We start from the raw sequence: 16,574 nt of genomic DNA, 5'->3' as shown, positions 1-16,574 counted from the left end.
GAATGTTGTATATTCGCAAGTTTTACGTAGTTAAAAACATATATATATATATATATATATATATATATATATATATATATATATATATATATATATATATATATATATATATATATATATATATATATATATATATATATATATTCACAGGTGGGACACAGGGACACAACTACAATGGCGCGTAACGACTTACGCACGCAGGGGGGCTGTTGGGGTGGCGCAAAGCGCCACCCCAACAGCTAGTATATATATATATATATATATATATATATACTAGCTAGAAAGAAAAAATATTTTAGCCTTTTTCGTATGATCTTTTAATGGAATTGTATCATCGAATTTACTTCTACTATTTACTGTTTTTTTCAACCGTCCTTGAGGTATCACAAGCTACGGAAGTAGCTATTTAAACTTGAATCGGAAAACAAGCCGAGTGGCAGTGCTTCCTAGTGTGATGAGTTGCCGTATCAATCCACGAAAATGTAGGTGAGTGGGCAGCTTTTTTCAATGAAAATACTAAGAATAAGATAATTTACTAAATCTTGACAATTACCCTTCCCCCTATTTGTATAATATTTGAATGCCAAACACATGACAACATGATTCCATAATAAATGTATGCTCCTGCAAAAAACAAATTTCGAGTGTCGAGTTCGAAGAATCATGTAGGTTTATCAAGCCGAGTGGCCGAGTTTCTATCGACTGGTCATGATTGCAAAATCTTTTTTTTGTCTCCTTTTTACTGGTCCCAAAATTTTAAACTAAGTATTTGTCTAAAAGGAGTAGACCAAATACCTGCTATTATCAATGAGACAACCGAGGATTCAAATTACTTTTGCCGAAGATTTTTTCTTTTTCCTTTTTTTTTTCGCAGAAATATTTTTCATTCTTTTTAGAACGACGTTGAGAAACTGCAGAGATATCACTAGAATGTCTTTTATATGATTCCATAAGAACATATGTTCCTGTTTGGAAGTGAAAGCAGCAATTAAAAAAATAGGGAATAAAGTTTCGTTTTTATTCAGTCTCAAAATCTATATATATAAAAATAAGTTGTTTGATGGTGTGTGTCTGTTGACTGACGTCATGTTTGTGTGTCGACTGACGTCATTGTAAGGATTGAGCATTATGCCGTCATGAAGTTGTTTGTCGACTGACGTGGGGACGCCGGGGGGCACAAGGGGGATATATAAATGACGACGGGGACACAGAGAATGTTCGATTAGCAATCACCATCAACAAAGCTCAAGGGCAATCATAAGAATAATGAGGTATAGATCTGAATACTGATTGTTTTTCCCATGGACAAATGACGACCGGGACGCCGGGACACAGGGAATATAAATGACGTACGGGACACTCAAAGAGAAATTACAGACTGGGACACCGGGACACAAATAACGACCGGGACACAGGGAATATAAATGACGATCGGGACACAGGGACACAACTACGACCAGGACCCCAGGGGGGACAGGGGGGATATATAAATGACGACCGGGACACAGGGAATGTTCGATTAGTAATCACCATCAACAAAACTCAAGGGCAATCATTAGAATAATGAGGTATAGATCTGAATACGGATTGTTTTTCCCATGGACAACCGGGACACAAATGACGACCGGGACACTCAAAGAGAAATTACAGACCGGGACACAAATGACGACCGGGACACAGGGAATATAAATGACGACTGGGACACTCAAAGAGAAATTACAGACTGGGACACCGGGACACAGGAATATAAATGACGACCGGGACACAACTACAACGGGGACGCCGGGGGGCACAGGGGGGATATATAAATGACGACGGGGACACAGGGAATGTTTGATTAGCAATCACCATCAACAAAGCTCAAGGGCAATCATTAGAATAATGAGGTATAGATCTGAATTCGGATTGTTTTTCCCATGGACAATTATATGTTGCATGTTCAAGAGTCGGTAAACCTGACAATGTATTTATATGCACAGACAATGGGACAGCGAAGAATGTTGTATATTCGCAAGTTTTACGTAGTTAAAAACATATATATATATATATATATATATATATATATATATATATATATATATATATATATATATATATATATATATATTCACAGGTGGGACACCGGAACACAACTACAATGGCGCGGAACGACTTACGCGCGCGGGGGGGCTTTGGAGGGGGGGGGGGCACGAAGCGCCCCCTCCAACTAGGTGTTGGGGTGGCACGAAGCGCCACCCCAACAGCTAGTATTTAGATATTATTTTAGACTACGATAAATCCTGAAAATGATTTTTTTTTTTCGACAATGATTTTGAATGTTTTCGTATAGAATATTTAGTACTTGGTCACATAGTTAATTAAACCAATTATTTAACGATTGATTTTTGCGAGAGAAAGGTTAGGATAATAAAATTTACCCGCATGGAGAATTTAGAACTGGAAGTTTCATTTAATCGAATATCAATTTACCTCTGGTTTTACTTGTTTTAGGGTAGCTGTGGTTCTTGTTGGGCATTTTCAGTTACTGGCAACTTAGAAGGTGTCTATAGCATTAAACATGGAGAGTTGCTTTCATTTTCAGAGCAAGGTAAAGCTATGTGCATCCTTTCTTGTTCTTTTTTCTAATATATTCCTCTTCTTCTATAATGTTTAGTACCAGAGACCGAGTTTCACTCTATGAAAAGAAGTAAACAGAAATCCATAAGATAATTATGGTATTAGTTTATTTCAGTGTTTAATTTGTCTATAGTGAATGGTACCTTAAGACCAGTAGCCCCTGTTGATACCTGGCTTCGGAACGGGATTAATTTCAGCTTCAGTAAAATGTCAGTGTCAATTGTCCTTAAGTAATAGTTACCGGGATTTCCTCCATGACATCGGATTAACTTGGCATGTTATGGGAGATATTGAAGAATTGTCAAATATCTGCCGTCTTCTCGTTTTGGAAATACGGCGTAAATTGACCTGTAAAAAATTCTGAGGACGACTTATGGTGTTGGAGTCCTTAGTTAACGTGTGGTATTGTAAGGCCTTTTGCCTGTTTGTTTTGATAGTGCTCTTTGAAGTTATTCATTTACGGTTATTTGCTATGAAACTGTTTGTCCCGCCATAGTTTTTATCACTGGAATTTTATTCTATCTTGCAATAGGTGTCTAATTCTTGTATAATCTGAACCCAAAACCTAAAATATGTTAGGAGATTAATTGAGTTCGGGGTGGGAGGTCGGCCTGATTCTCCCCATGTGTGGTTTAAGGTTTTCTGGTTTATGTTGTTTTAAGGTGATTTTTCTAACAAACACGAAGCAGAAACAATAGGGAAAATCTTTTCAAGACAGTGGAAGTCAATTCTGTGGATATTTCTACAGAATTTGAATTGATTCCCACTGTCTTGAAAAGATTTTCCCTATTGTTTTTACTTTGTGTTTGTTTGTTATGGAAAGGCAGTGTGGTCTTCGTCGCTATTTTGGTCATTTCTCTAGACGTTTTTTTGGCAAATCTTTGCCAGGTGTTTCTTGTTGCTTCTGTAAACAGGCATAAATCTCATTCATGTGTTAAGGTTTGATATTGAGTATATATAGTGGTCGATCTAATGAGGAAAAAGACAAAGGAAGTATACATTTTGGTGTTTGCTAATTGAATATTTGCACAGTAAATATTTGTTTATGTGTGTATTGTAGATTATTATGCTATTACTAGGCAATCTAACAAGTGATAATAATCCTTAGTCATAAGAACAGAACGATAAAGAGCCCCAAGACTCATTAAATAGCTTTTCTTTCATACAAAAATCCTAATTTCGAAAATAATTGCTTAATCCCTTCTTTGGCTGGTTTGTAAGGTTGACTTGTTAATCGTTAATTAGGAACATATGAAGGAAAAGTTCAGACTTGTGGCCTCTCAAAAATGTTAACACTTATGCAATTTTCCCTGTAATATCTATTATTTTTCTTTTATTTACCATTTTATGAAGTTGTGTCTCACTCCTAAATGCATACCATCTCCAGACTAAAATCTGGCTTACGGCTTTGTGGTAATTCTGGAATTTTTTTTTATTTATAATCATGACAAGTTCAAAGCTTATTAAAGGTATATCGTAACCGGAGAAATCAATTCGGTAAAAAAAAATGTATTACCTCTAAACTGAATAAGCATATTACCCTAACTTCATCAATATATTGAAAACATGGAGCTTTCATGACTAATCCTGGGATGGCAATGGGGGGGGGGGGGTAATTGTTCTCTAAAGTTGAGTTGAACTTTATTCTCGCTGAAGTTCAATTGGCCTATTTTGTTAAATAACAACCGGCTACTAATTAATAGCACTAAATGCGGCTAATTAATTGAGTAATCGCTGCACACCGATTTGATTAACCCAGTTATTGGTTAAACTGGCCGCATAAGTACAACACGGTTTCACAAAGAAACCATTTCCTATTTTTCATTATGGCGCATGATGCCAAAATTTTGCGTTCAGGTGTCTCTAATTACAATCAGGAGATGATTTATTAAAAGGGGATTGGGAGAAATACATGAGGTTTCCCAAAGTGATAACCTGTCTAGATTGTTTTTTCACAACGAAAATGGTAGTATTTAAGTGTCTTTTTTGGGAAAAATATATCTGTCGCTATGTATAGTTATGGCTCATTGAATAAGATAGGTAATCTCTTCGTATTCGTTGAATATCACAGTCAAACTTTTTAAGAAAAAGAAGTGGTAATTTTGAATTCTTTAATTTGAAGTAGATTGAGAATTTGTTCTGGTTAAAGAAATAGAGAAGAAAGAGCTGAGTAAATACGGTAGAATAATGTACGCACTGAAATTACTTGCTTGCTCTTTGTTAGCGAGTATATGATTATAAGATGAGTTATCTAATTCGTGCATCTCTGGTACATATTAAGAATATGTTTCTTCGACAAAAGTTCTTTGTTTTTCCCTCGCTAGAAGGTGCATTATTCTCTCTCTCATTCGCATTTGCAACTTCTTTAGAGTTTTGGCTGTCAATGATACGTTGGCCTAGAAATCTAAACATCCTACCTAACTCTGCTTCTATCATATTCAACAAGAATAAATGTCCCAATTTTTTAAACGCGGCTCAACTGTTTAATATACTGAATCACTTCTATTTTATCTACGTCAATGTGTGCATACCTGTACATACGGGGGAAGGAGGAGGATTTCCCTCTAATTTTGGTTGGGAGGATCTGTCTGTCTCCTGTAGAAATTTTGTAAAAGTGATATGGAGAGAGGGGCACCTTTACCAATTACCCTGCTTGAATAACGTCGTTGTTGTTTTTCCTCCCATAACAGGTGTAAAATTCGAGGCTTTTCAGTTTCACTGATCGTAAAAAAAAAAAAAAAAAAAAAAAAAAAGACCTCTAGGCTCGACGTGTCTTTGAATTTAAACTTATTTAGATTTATTAAATTTTCAGCAGGAATGGTATTAAAAGAGAAACCATTAATTACACAGTTTTTCAAGCTCAGATTTTGGCTTTCTTGGTGCAGATGACTGTAGTGTGCTAAGTATTTGCTGGTGTATGTTGATTTTTTTTTTTTGTCTATTATGGAAAATATTATAAGTAAATCATAATATCAAAAGTTAAATTTTACAGTTAATAATTTAATCTATTTTTAAAAAATTAAATTTTTGATTTTAAATTAAATTTAGTCAGTTTAATCTAACCTATTGAATTTCAGTTATCATAGTTAATTTGAATGGATTTTAATAAAATTTAATATTCCATTTTAAATTCTTTTTTGAGATTTATTCATGAAACTAAAAGCATAAAAGTGATATCTTGAGAATGTGTATAAGATCTATTTCGATTAAGTACGAAATAAGTCTAAACTAGAGCCTGATTTCAGACTTTTGTTCCAGAGTTGCTTGACTGTGACAAGCTTGATGGGGCATGCAATGGAGGGCTTCCAGAAAATGCTTACAAAGCCATTGAAGATTTAGGAGGACTTGAGACAGAAGACGATTATCCTTATAAGGTATGCCTTAAGTCGCAGTGGGAGAACCTGGGATTTATCCTTTAACAGCACCATACAAACAAATAAGATTTGGTAATTTCCCAAACTGATTAGTTGTCAAACAAAAAAACAACAATAAACAATAAACAACAATAAAAAAAGAAATAATTTTCAAAACAGACGGCAAAAGTTTAAAATGTTCTCTTTCTCGATTTCTTCTCTTTCTTGATCATTTTTGTTTGGTGTCTAACAAAAGAAAAATGTAAAAAAGCATTACAATGTCCAATAATCAGGCTACTTGCGCTATGGCTGTAAAAAATGGATATAAAATAGTTTCTTATTTAAATTAAAATCAAGTTGTCATCAAGCCAAGGCTATTTAGGAGAAAAACCAAGACGGATAGTTCGAGTGAGAGGCAGAGCTGGCATAAGCCTTTTTCAGAATTGTATAAAAAAGATATTATTTCACTTGTTGACAGATAGTCTATTACCCATCCCTACTAGGGCAGAACTAAGGTAGATAGTCATGGAATAAGGGTAATTTAGACAGTCTATGAATTTCTATGAGTCATTTGAAGCATAAATAAGAAACATAATACTTAGTGATTAAGATAAAAGCTAATACAGAATGGCGGAAGAAATTGTCCTAAGAAGTACCCAAGTACCTCTAAATAGGCATTTAAATTCCCCCCAAAAAAGCTGGTTTAGTAGTACACTACTTTGTCATTACACCTCCCCGTTAGTTGAAATAAAAACTCTTTTCCATAAAGGTGAGACTCTATGCTGCTGTGCTAACAAAGATAGCTTATATTAAGGTTAGACAACTGTAAAGGATTCGTAAATTAGGTTTGTTGCCATATTTCAGTTATTTATTTATAAAAATTATTCCATTTAAGCAATATTTTGAAGCCATGAATTTCCAGAATCGTTTTACGAACTTCATCCTCTTCCTTGCTGGACACGAAGATTCATATTTAAATTTTGTTCATGATTTTCGCTGATTAAATCTTCCTTTCATTTAAATGGTTTAGAACTAGGGCAGTCGTCAAAAGAAATATTTTCCCATATTACTTAAAATCAAACATTCAAGGGGGTAGGGGGGGGGGCTAACAACGTAAAACCTTGTAATTAAAGAATATTGTTATTTAACACTCAAATGGATAATTATCAGTCCTTCTGAAGTCGTGATATTCTTACTTCTTTTCTAACGACGACGCATTGAAGCAAAGAAAATGAGCACCCCCAAGCATAGAAAATTCACCCTTGAGAAAACGATAGAAGCTTCAAATATAAAATGTTTTCCAAAATGTAAAATGTTTTCAAATATAAAAATAAAATGTTTTCAAATATAAAAATAAAATATTTTCAAATATAAAATGTTTTCCCATTCATAATACAAAGATTGAATGAAACTTCAAAACAACTACTTTCCTTTTCAGTTTACTTCCACTTTAATTCACTGAGGTTTATCTCATGTCATATAATTGTGGGTGAGAGCTTGTCCGATTTTTAATATGCCTGGTTTTCTAAATGAAAATCTAATATGAAAACTAGCTATCTAATGTGGCCCACTATGAGGACCTATTTAATTTTTTATTTTATTTTTTCACTTTTCTCGAACGTTCTCGTTATTTGAAGCGTGTCCGGGTTTTTTGTTTTATGTTTCAAGCACCTTTTATTTTTCTTGAAGTAGAGATCTCTATTTCAGTGCTTATACGGGGGGGGGAGTGGGGCTAAAGGGCAGACAGGTCCCTCTTAAGATTGTTAATACCTGCCTGTAACAAGTTTTAATCTTGCTCTCTGCTATCGATAGAAAAAGCAGCTTTTTTCTCTAATAAAAATATAGCCGGATAAGGCTATAAAGAAAAGGTAGTACCAAAACTTAAGTATTCACAAGGACAGGAATTTTAATAGCAATTGTTCGGCTACAGAACCATTTAAAATATTCCCTTGAAATTATTTTGCTAGTGGTTGTGTGTTTTATTTGTTCGTATTACAATCACTATAAAACGGAGAAGTGTCAGAATTAAAGAGTTGCTGGGAAATAGACTTTCCAAAAAAACGCCCATTTCGCGTTGTTTTTCGTCGTAAAAAGGAAAAATCATATTCGAATATTTCCTCTTTAACCCCTCTGAGGATGACCACAAAACTTTAGCTGCTAATTGTTAATGAAGTTCAACTTTAAAATAATTATTTCCGTCCCTTATGTGAGTTTTTTTTTCGTTTTGAAAAGCGGACTATGTTCAAAATATACTGAAGCTGGAAAAGGAGTGAAAACCCTGGCTCAAAGTCAGGCAAAAATTTCTCCTTTTATTGGATCCTCATCCAGCACTTTGTCAGAAAATTTTCTATCTAGATATTCAGTTCGCGCTTCTACCCAAGAGTTCGGCTTATGGGTATCATGCAAAAACTCACATTTTCTTGACATGAAGAAACATTTCTCAGACAAGGAATCTACTTGTCTCCGTCATTGAAACGATGTCAGGTGCATGGTAATTATCGTGTGCAGCCCTAAAAGCACGACAACCAGTGAACTAAATTGTACTTAAATAAGAAGCTTATATTTGCTGTTCTTTTAGTAATCAATTCGTAATAAGAAAAAGGCTAGCTTGTTTTCTACTCAGTCTCATATTTCAGCTGTGCAATAGTGTTAGAGGATTTTGTTGTTTGTTGTTTGTTTGTTGACATGAAGTTCTGAGACACGCCGCAAGATTCTTGACCTGCCAGTGTGACGCTTTGGTGACTCAGTTGGGCATGGCACAGTCGAATTTTCGTTTCTCACAGATTATTTGTTTTTGTAAAATTTTATTTATATAGGGTCATGGAGGGCAGAAATGTAGTATCGATTCTTCAGAGCAGATAGTAAAAATAAAAGATTTTTTGGAGATTTCTCAAGACGAAGAAGAGATAGCCCAGTGGTTAGCTGAAAATGGTCCTGTGAGCGTTGGAATAAATGCTAATGTTATGCAGGTCAGTAAGTTTCTTTTTTCGTATAAATAGCATTATTTAATTTATCCATAATATATATTGTTGGCTGTTTTTAACTCACTTATATTAATTTTTGTACAAACAGTACAGAGCGATCATTTGAATTGGATGTCTAAGGTGCTAAGCATTTATGATCTTTCAATGTAGTTTAAAATACAATCATATAACATAATTTGGTTAAAAAAAAAGTTAAATAAAGCATGACAAAACCACTTTTTTAACTATGTACGTCCTAGAACTGTTATGCAATGAGGCTCTTCCAATAAGAAAATGGAATTGAATACCTCCAGTTTTGCAATAATTTATTGAATATATTTTGTTTAAGATTCTCGGTTTTTCAGATAAAAGAAAAATTATTTGACACTAAAACTTATCAAACACATATGTACTTTACAGATAAAACTTGTTCTACACAGAATTGTTTGTAATATAAATGAGACTTGAATGGTACAAATCCTACTTGAATGGGTACTACGAGCTTAATAATATCGGAAAGCTATGGTTACGATGAAAGAGTCAAATGAGTTATAAAGAGGCACAATAGAGTCCAAATTCCAAGGGAAGAGGCCAGGGCATTCCCTGGAACTTTGATTTGGGGAGAGGATTTTATTTTTAATTATGGGAGCCACAACAAGACTTAAAGGTGCGTATTTCTTCATTTTTCGAGAAGGGGGGGGGGCACATAACTCTTCTCCATTAGATATGGCCTTGGAAGAGGAAATTTTTATTATTAATAATATTCCTAACGGGAATGTTCCTAAATTGATTCAAAAGTACCTGGGGTATAGGAAGATTCCCCCTCCCTCTCAATAAGAGATTCTCCTCCTTCTAAGGGTTTAACCTATTTGTACCAATGCCATGAAATTCTGATGAACTTAGGTTCGGTCAGAAACTTTCCTTGATTTCTTTGAATTTATTCCATAGATATTAGGACTTAGGTCTTCTTATTTAAATAGGATACAATGAATTGCTAGCACTTAAAAGTTTCATGGTCATATATTGAGGGTAGAATTTAGAGTCAGTGTAGCAGAATAGATAATACATTTGATAATTCTGCTTGTTTGTTTGTTTTTTTACCTAGAAAACTATATGACTGTTATACTGGAAACTATCTTTGTCCTTTGTTTCTTTGTTTATTTCTGTTATTGATTTCTGTTTCTTTATTGATAAAACTAAATTTTATTTTGTTTCAGTTTTATCGTCGTGGAGTATCACATCCAAAGAAATTTTTCTGCAATCCCAAAAATCTTGACCATGGAGTTTTGATTGTTGGCTATGGAACTGAAAGTAAGTTATTTTTGTATGTGTGTATTTCTTTCCATTATTTATCTGCTTTAACTGTTGAGTTGTTTGCAAATATTTGATTGGAATTTCGGCAATTTTGACTTACTCCTATTTAATGTTTAGTTTAATACATTCAGTTGATTTCGATAAGCAAAACACTTCTTATCGGTTCCTAAAGGAACAAGGCCAAAAAGATGGAATGAAGTGAAACAAAAACGATGGAAAAGCTAACCGATAAGGACGAACAAATATTCAAGACGCATGAAGCTGTTGCTTAAGTATATTATGCTTCCAATACATATCGTCGCCGTCAATATAATGTAGAATTTACTGGACAAATTCTTTATTCTTTGCAAGAAAGACAATTTTATTTTGCAATAAACTAAAAAGCATACCATTCAGCCCCAGTTTCGTCTGTGTTCAATACGCTCAATGTCCAATTTGATTTAATTCTGAAATTTCTCAAACGGTAGGGTGTTGCTTAGCAAACAAACTTAGGGAGTTTTCTTTAGGTTCGGGAAGAAGGATTTGTTTGACATTGTCCACACAGCACTTGAAGAGCTTCTTTTTATTATATTTGGAACACAAAGATTGAATTTTAGTCTGCAAAATAGTACTGTTGATAAGGTAAAAAAAGGGATATTAAAGTCTTCCTGTTTCTTAATTCTTAAAAAAAAAAAATTCAGTATAGATTTGAGTTGACGAAGTAGTTTGTCTTGTTGATGAATAAAACAACTCATCCTTTCCTTCAACTTCGTCAATTAGGGGGAAGCGGAGCATCTCCCCCTCCAGAATTTTGAAAACACCTATTTCGGGTGTTCTCGTCAAAAAATGAAAATAATATTTGTTTTTTCGTACTTTACTAGTCGAGACAGTTTGACATATAGCAGAATGTTTTGAATGGAACCTCATTTTTAATTAAAAATAATCATAGCGTGTTCAGAATATAGACGACCGAGTTATTTTACTGTTTTATGAAAACAGTGTAACTAGAAGGTACTTATCCCTGATTAATGTCAAGAATCCACTGGCCTTTTCATCAGATCACTTTCCAAAGCCCAGACCTATACTCTGCAAAGATAATTTTAACTTAAATACACCATTGCTTCTGTGGCGTTGATCTATGGCATTAACAGGATTCTTGGATGTGTGCAATTTTATTCATCTTTGTTCGAAATACTATGAGAGTTTTCTAGTGAATAAAGTGTTGATCATGAATGTGAAAACAGATTATTTATTTAAAAACTTATGAATCAATAACTGTTTTGTGAGAACTAAATTTTTGTAATAATCTGGAAAGAATTGGTAACATTTTCAAGATCAATAAATAATTCTTTATTAGCATCTAAACGGCCCAATGCATTGTTTAGTTCACATTTTTTAGCCTTTTAAAATAGAGCAAGTACTTTGTGTCTTCTAACAAAACGAAAAAATCGCGAAGAAATAATAAGATTTTCAAAATCAAATTAATTCTGTTCAAGCAAGGTTTGGCAAGCAAAATTTTGATTTGAGTTTCTGATAAATCAGTAGAGTACTTTAAAACAAATTGTCTAGCCAAAATTTATTTGCTATATGAAATTCATGAACATGACCGTGTTGATGACCCAGATCTCTTTAGGTGTGCTTGTCTGTTTGAGCTTAGGTTGGACCGTCCAAACCAAGCACGTACACGTTCAGGATAACCCCTTGTCCAGGTCTAGAACCACCACTAGGGGCTACTATATAGGAGGTGGAGAGACTCTAACCCTTCAAATGGGCTATCGCTTGCTATGCAATCTCGAAATTTTTAAGTATTGCTAAAAATACGTGCATTACTAGAAATGAGTTTTCATTTTGTGCGACCTAGACAAGTAGTGATGCAGAAACGAGTCTTATAGTTATCTGAAAAAATGGACGTGGTTTTAGCTATTTGGATATTTAGTGTCAGTTTAGATGAATATTGATACACATGATTTGAAATCTTCTACTTGGCTTTCGATTAGTCTTATCGTTTTACTATCTCATGTGAAATGCCTAAGGACGTAAACCCCCACTAGCAGCTGTTTTTGCTACTGGCGAATAGGTGAACCCTATCCTGATGAACCCTCTCCTTGTGCAATATTATTTTATAAGGGTATATCTTACCTTCCAATTGTTTTAATTAGATTTAAAATAAGGATTCAAGGTGTTGGCTGGCAAAGTTTATTTCTCAGCGGGTAAATGAAGAAATATGTTAAAGAAGGCTTCATATTGCGAGAAAAATGTGTCGGTCAGTTTTTGCAATGAATTTATTGAAGCATTTGTTGTCCTTATCATAATATAGCTCCTATATCTTTTCTAAATATATTTGCTTCTAGGAATGTGCCATGGATGGAAATCTACATTACGTCTTTTGAGAGTGAATACCTAATTTTTAAGATGTGTCAGTTATGTTGTTTGGATCTGGGAAGACCTTTGTCATCCCAATTCAAAACTAATCTACTTTGAGACCCATTCACCGTGTGACTACTAATTTTTGGATTTAGCTAGCAGTAATGCTGGGAATTAGTTAAAATTAAACCCGTTCATAAGCTAGCGTCCAGAACTGGATCAAGCCAAAGTTAAACTTCAATCGATCTGAGCTTAGTTAAGCCGAATCAATCAGAAATTTTCTTACGGTTTTATTACTGGTGAGTAGGCGAACCCTATCCTGATGAAGAAAAACTTCAAAGAAACAATAAATAACAAATTGAAAATTGGAATAAAAAAGAATTGAACTATTGAAAGGAGCTATTGTACTTATTCAATAGAATACTTGTGAAGAGAAACGAACCCTGTATGAGATCTGAGATACTGACAAATGGGATGATTACGGTATTAGTTGATTTCAGTACTTTAATTCCCTATTGCGAATGGTAAAATCTGATCAAAAGCATTTGCTGAAACATACTTTTGAAACGGGTATATTTTCAGTATTAAAACCTCATCTTGAATATGAAGAAAAAATTAGAAAACTGGCCGTGCAATACATCAATCTAGGAATATAATCTAACAAGTTGAAGGACGTCGAGTCTTCGTCTTATTTTCGTAATGCATTATCAATCGTTATTTTTTTTTATTTTGGTTTTTAAGTTTATCAGCAATGGTGCTTGAGCTTGCCTACATCGTGAAAATAATATTTCATTCTATTCAACCTTCTCTATTCAATCTTCTGTTCAATTTATTTTTCAGTTACTCCTGTTAAACAAAAAGTTTTGCCATATTGGATTGTGAAAAATAGCTGGGGAACAAGATGGGGCGAGCAGGTAAACAATTTTTTATATTCTTCTTCGTTTTATATTTTTTCGTTTAATACAAATTTTTTAGAAAGGGTTAACAATTGTGCGTAAGAATAGTTCTTCCACAAACTTTAATATGTAAGTAGAATAGAAATTATGCTAAGAGAATCTTTCTATTTAAAAAACAAGAAAAATCGTCTTATCTTTGGATTTCTTAAACATTTGATTTTGATACTGCTCTCTTCAGTGAAATACCAGCTAAGAATTGCGATTTCATTTGAGTCTTGTTATCTTACAAGCCAGGGAAATAGGAAAGGTGCTTCTATAGATTGCTAAATCTTTTCAAAGTGTATTTGAAGTAATAAAAGATTAGTGATGACTGATGAGTATTAGAATCATTTTTCCAATAGCGGAAGCAATGCTCAAGTATAATGTATTCACATTACCTACTAAAAGGCAAAGAAACAAAAGTAATTGAAGAACTTCCAAGTCCCTAAAAATTAACTTTCCAACCATTTCTAAATAAAATGGTGACCTTGTACCAATAAAGTTAAACTAAAAGTTAAACCAGTAAACCTAGTTACTTGCAATGATTCATGAGGAATCAGCTGTAATTCGCTATTGGCTGTCATTTTCAAAGGTGGTGGGTTTTTCTTCTTTTGTTGCCTGAAATGACGGAATTTCTAATAATATTTGCAATGAAACCAGATTTTAATCTTCATTATACAAAAATTGACATGACAAAAAAGGAAAAAAGACACGAATTCATCATATGAATTGTGTCAGCTTTATATGTTTTCGCCTAAAGAGATATATATTAATAAACTAGCAGTGAAATTGAAAAGAACGCTGAACGCAAAATTCGGGACAAGAGATTCAGTCGGACAAAACTTAACTCCTAGAGAAATCAACCCGAAAAAAGTCAACCTGGCAAAATTCAATGTACACACAATTTAATTATTGAACCCTGTCGTAGGAAGGGGAACCTTAAGGCTTGTATCGTCTTTAAAACCTTGAGATTTTCATAATTTTACATATTTTTTCAAACTTTTTTTGTAAATTTCAGAAGGCAGTGAATGTTTTTTCTTTTCCGGGGCATAGTATCTGTTCTTGACGCCCCGACCACGTTGAAAATCTTAATGAAACATGTTTAGAGGACCTTTTGGAAGGAGGGGGGAGGGTTATAGGTGATTAAATCTTTGTAGGTCATTTCGAGAGGGTTATGTTATGACGGTGATGATTAGGATGCTTAGGACAAAATTGACGATCTGTTAGGCTATCAATATTGCGTCATTTGTAGTTCTGGACCTCAAAAACTGCAAAATTCATAATGACTGGACAGTTAATATTAGCACTGATAATGTCCGTAATGATGACTTTTGACGATTTGTTTTTGTATACGATTTGAATATGATATACGATTAAATGTATACGATTTGACGATTTGAATATGATTTGTTTTTTGGATGAAATGGTAAAATTGAACTTTTTTTTTTTTTTTTTTTTTTTTTTTTTACTATATTATGTAGCTTACAATTAATGAAAACGTCGTTTTTTATATAACAAACTTTTATTTACAAATATCAATAACGCTTTTTGTTATACCATCAAACTCTCATGTTCAAACAAATTCATAAATGTAATTTTTAATTAACAAGTCATAATTAAATATTGTTTTGTTGATCGACGACTACAAGAAGACTTTTATGATTTTTGTGACTGAAAAATTTTGTTCTACAGTTTAACTTGACTTACCTTCCTCTCAAATTTATCTCTAGTAAAGCTAGGAACAGTTTTGTTCCATTGGTTTTGGCAGGATTTTATTCAGTGTGTCATATGATTAGTTAAATAATATTAGGGAACAGTCATTTTACTGACTTGTTACTATAACTTGTTTTTTATTAACAGTAGGTCTCAGGATACAAAAACAAATCCAATTTATGTCAGTTGTGTCATCCCTTTAAGCTATATGGCAACCTCTTTTCGTCTCAAAAGTCGCATAAAATGTGCTTATGGTGGTAGATAAAGATAAAACTTACCTAATATATTCTTCACATTAAAATTAGTATTTATGAAAAGGTTATTTATAATCACACAAATAGTAGATTTGATTTTACCTAACGGCAAATATTTCACAGGTAAATATTTCCACTTATAGCTTATTTTCTTAAGTGTTTAATCCGTGAAAGTTCTCTCTTGATGCTCCAACAATAGTCAGCCATCATGTGCATCCCATCTACATTCACACTGGGTCTACATGACCTTCAAATCTTGGTGGAATCGCTCATTTTGTCCATCAATGACAGCGTCAAGATTTTTGAAAAGTTAGAAAGTTGGCTTTTGAAAAAAATACCATTTGATGCTCATGTTGCTATCAAGCATTTTAAAACCCCATAATTTGTAGGAGAAAAAGATTTTTTGAAGAAAGATACTTTTTAAAAATTTCTTTACAAATTTTTGATATATACAAGAAAATGATTTTGCAATATTATTTGGAAATGATACGTCATTGAAAATTAAAATTGCCTACAGTACTAATGGACTAAATCTACAAGTAAATCTAAATTGGATTATTGCAGGTTTTCATCTAATAAACTAGTCCCTAATTTAGTTCTGGCTGGTCAGCAATGGTTACTAACATGACAAACTCGTGCAACCCAGTTAAAATATTGAAAATCCTGGAAATATTTTATCTAAACTTCCTGGGTTTTAAGGCCTGTGATAAAAGATTTGATCTGCATTCTTGATATTGCTGTTTACATGCCAAACTTCATCTCTGATTGAAAGAGGGAGAGGGGGGGGGGTTAACCTGTTACCATCACTTCTATCAAGATAAAAATACTTGATCTATTCCCAAGAATAAGTTCTGATTAATTTTAGAAATTTGGCAGATTTTATTAATTTTGAGCATGACAAAGATTAAAAGTCATTTCAGGGCTTAAAGTACTATTAAGGAAGGTTCAGTTTTTTTACGGTCAGTTTTATGTCTTATTAAAAAAAAAAGTTTAATAACTATCTAGCCATTATCGGAAGAATTTTCTTTTACTGAAATGAGTTGCAGTGATATTCAAGTACGACAAGTAAATTCATTCCAGCTG

The 16,574-nt window shown here is 33.5% G+C and overlaps 1 protein-coding gene across 1 annotated transcript in view; it reads left to right on the top strand.

Moving 5' to 3' along the window:
• LOC136029689 (putative cysteine proteinase CG12163) overlaps positions 1–16,574 on the top strand; it is a 46,046-nt gene that overhangs the window by 28,263 nt on the left and 1,209 nt on the right. Inside the window, exons 7-11 of the mRNA XM_065708193.1 lie at positions 2,491–2,587; positions 5,875–5,990; positions 8,786–8,938; positions 10,150–10,243; positions 13,430–13,503. Coding sequence (XP_065564265.1) covers positions 2,491–2,587; positions 5,875–5,990; positions 8,786–8,938; positions 10,150–10,243; positions 13,430–13,503 — 534 coding nt within the window. The remainder of the gene's footprint in view (positions 1–2,490; positions 2,588–5,874; positions 5,991–8,785; positions 8,939–10,149; positions 10,244–13,429; positions 13,504–16,574) is intronic.

Source organism: Artemia franciscana, chromosome 7 (genome assembly GCF_032884065.1).
Source record: "Artemia franciscana chromosome 7, ASM3288406v1, whole genome shotgun sequence".
Lineage (NCBI taxonomy): Eukaryota > Metazoa > Arthropoda > Branchiopoda > Anostraca > Artemiidae > Artemia > Artemia franciscana.
Note: the sequence above shows the minus strand (reverse complement) of the source record. Positions and strands in the feature narration are given on the sequence as shown.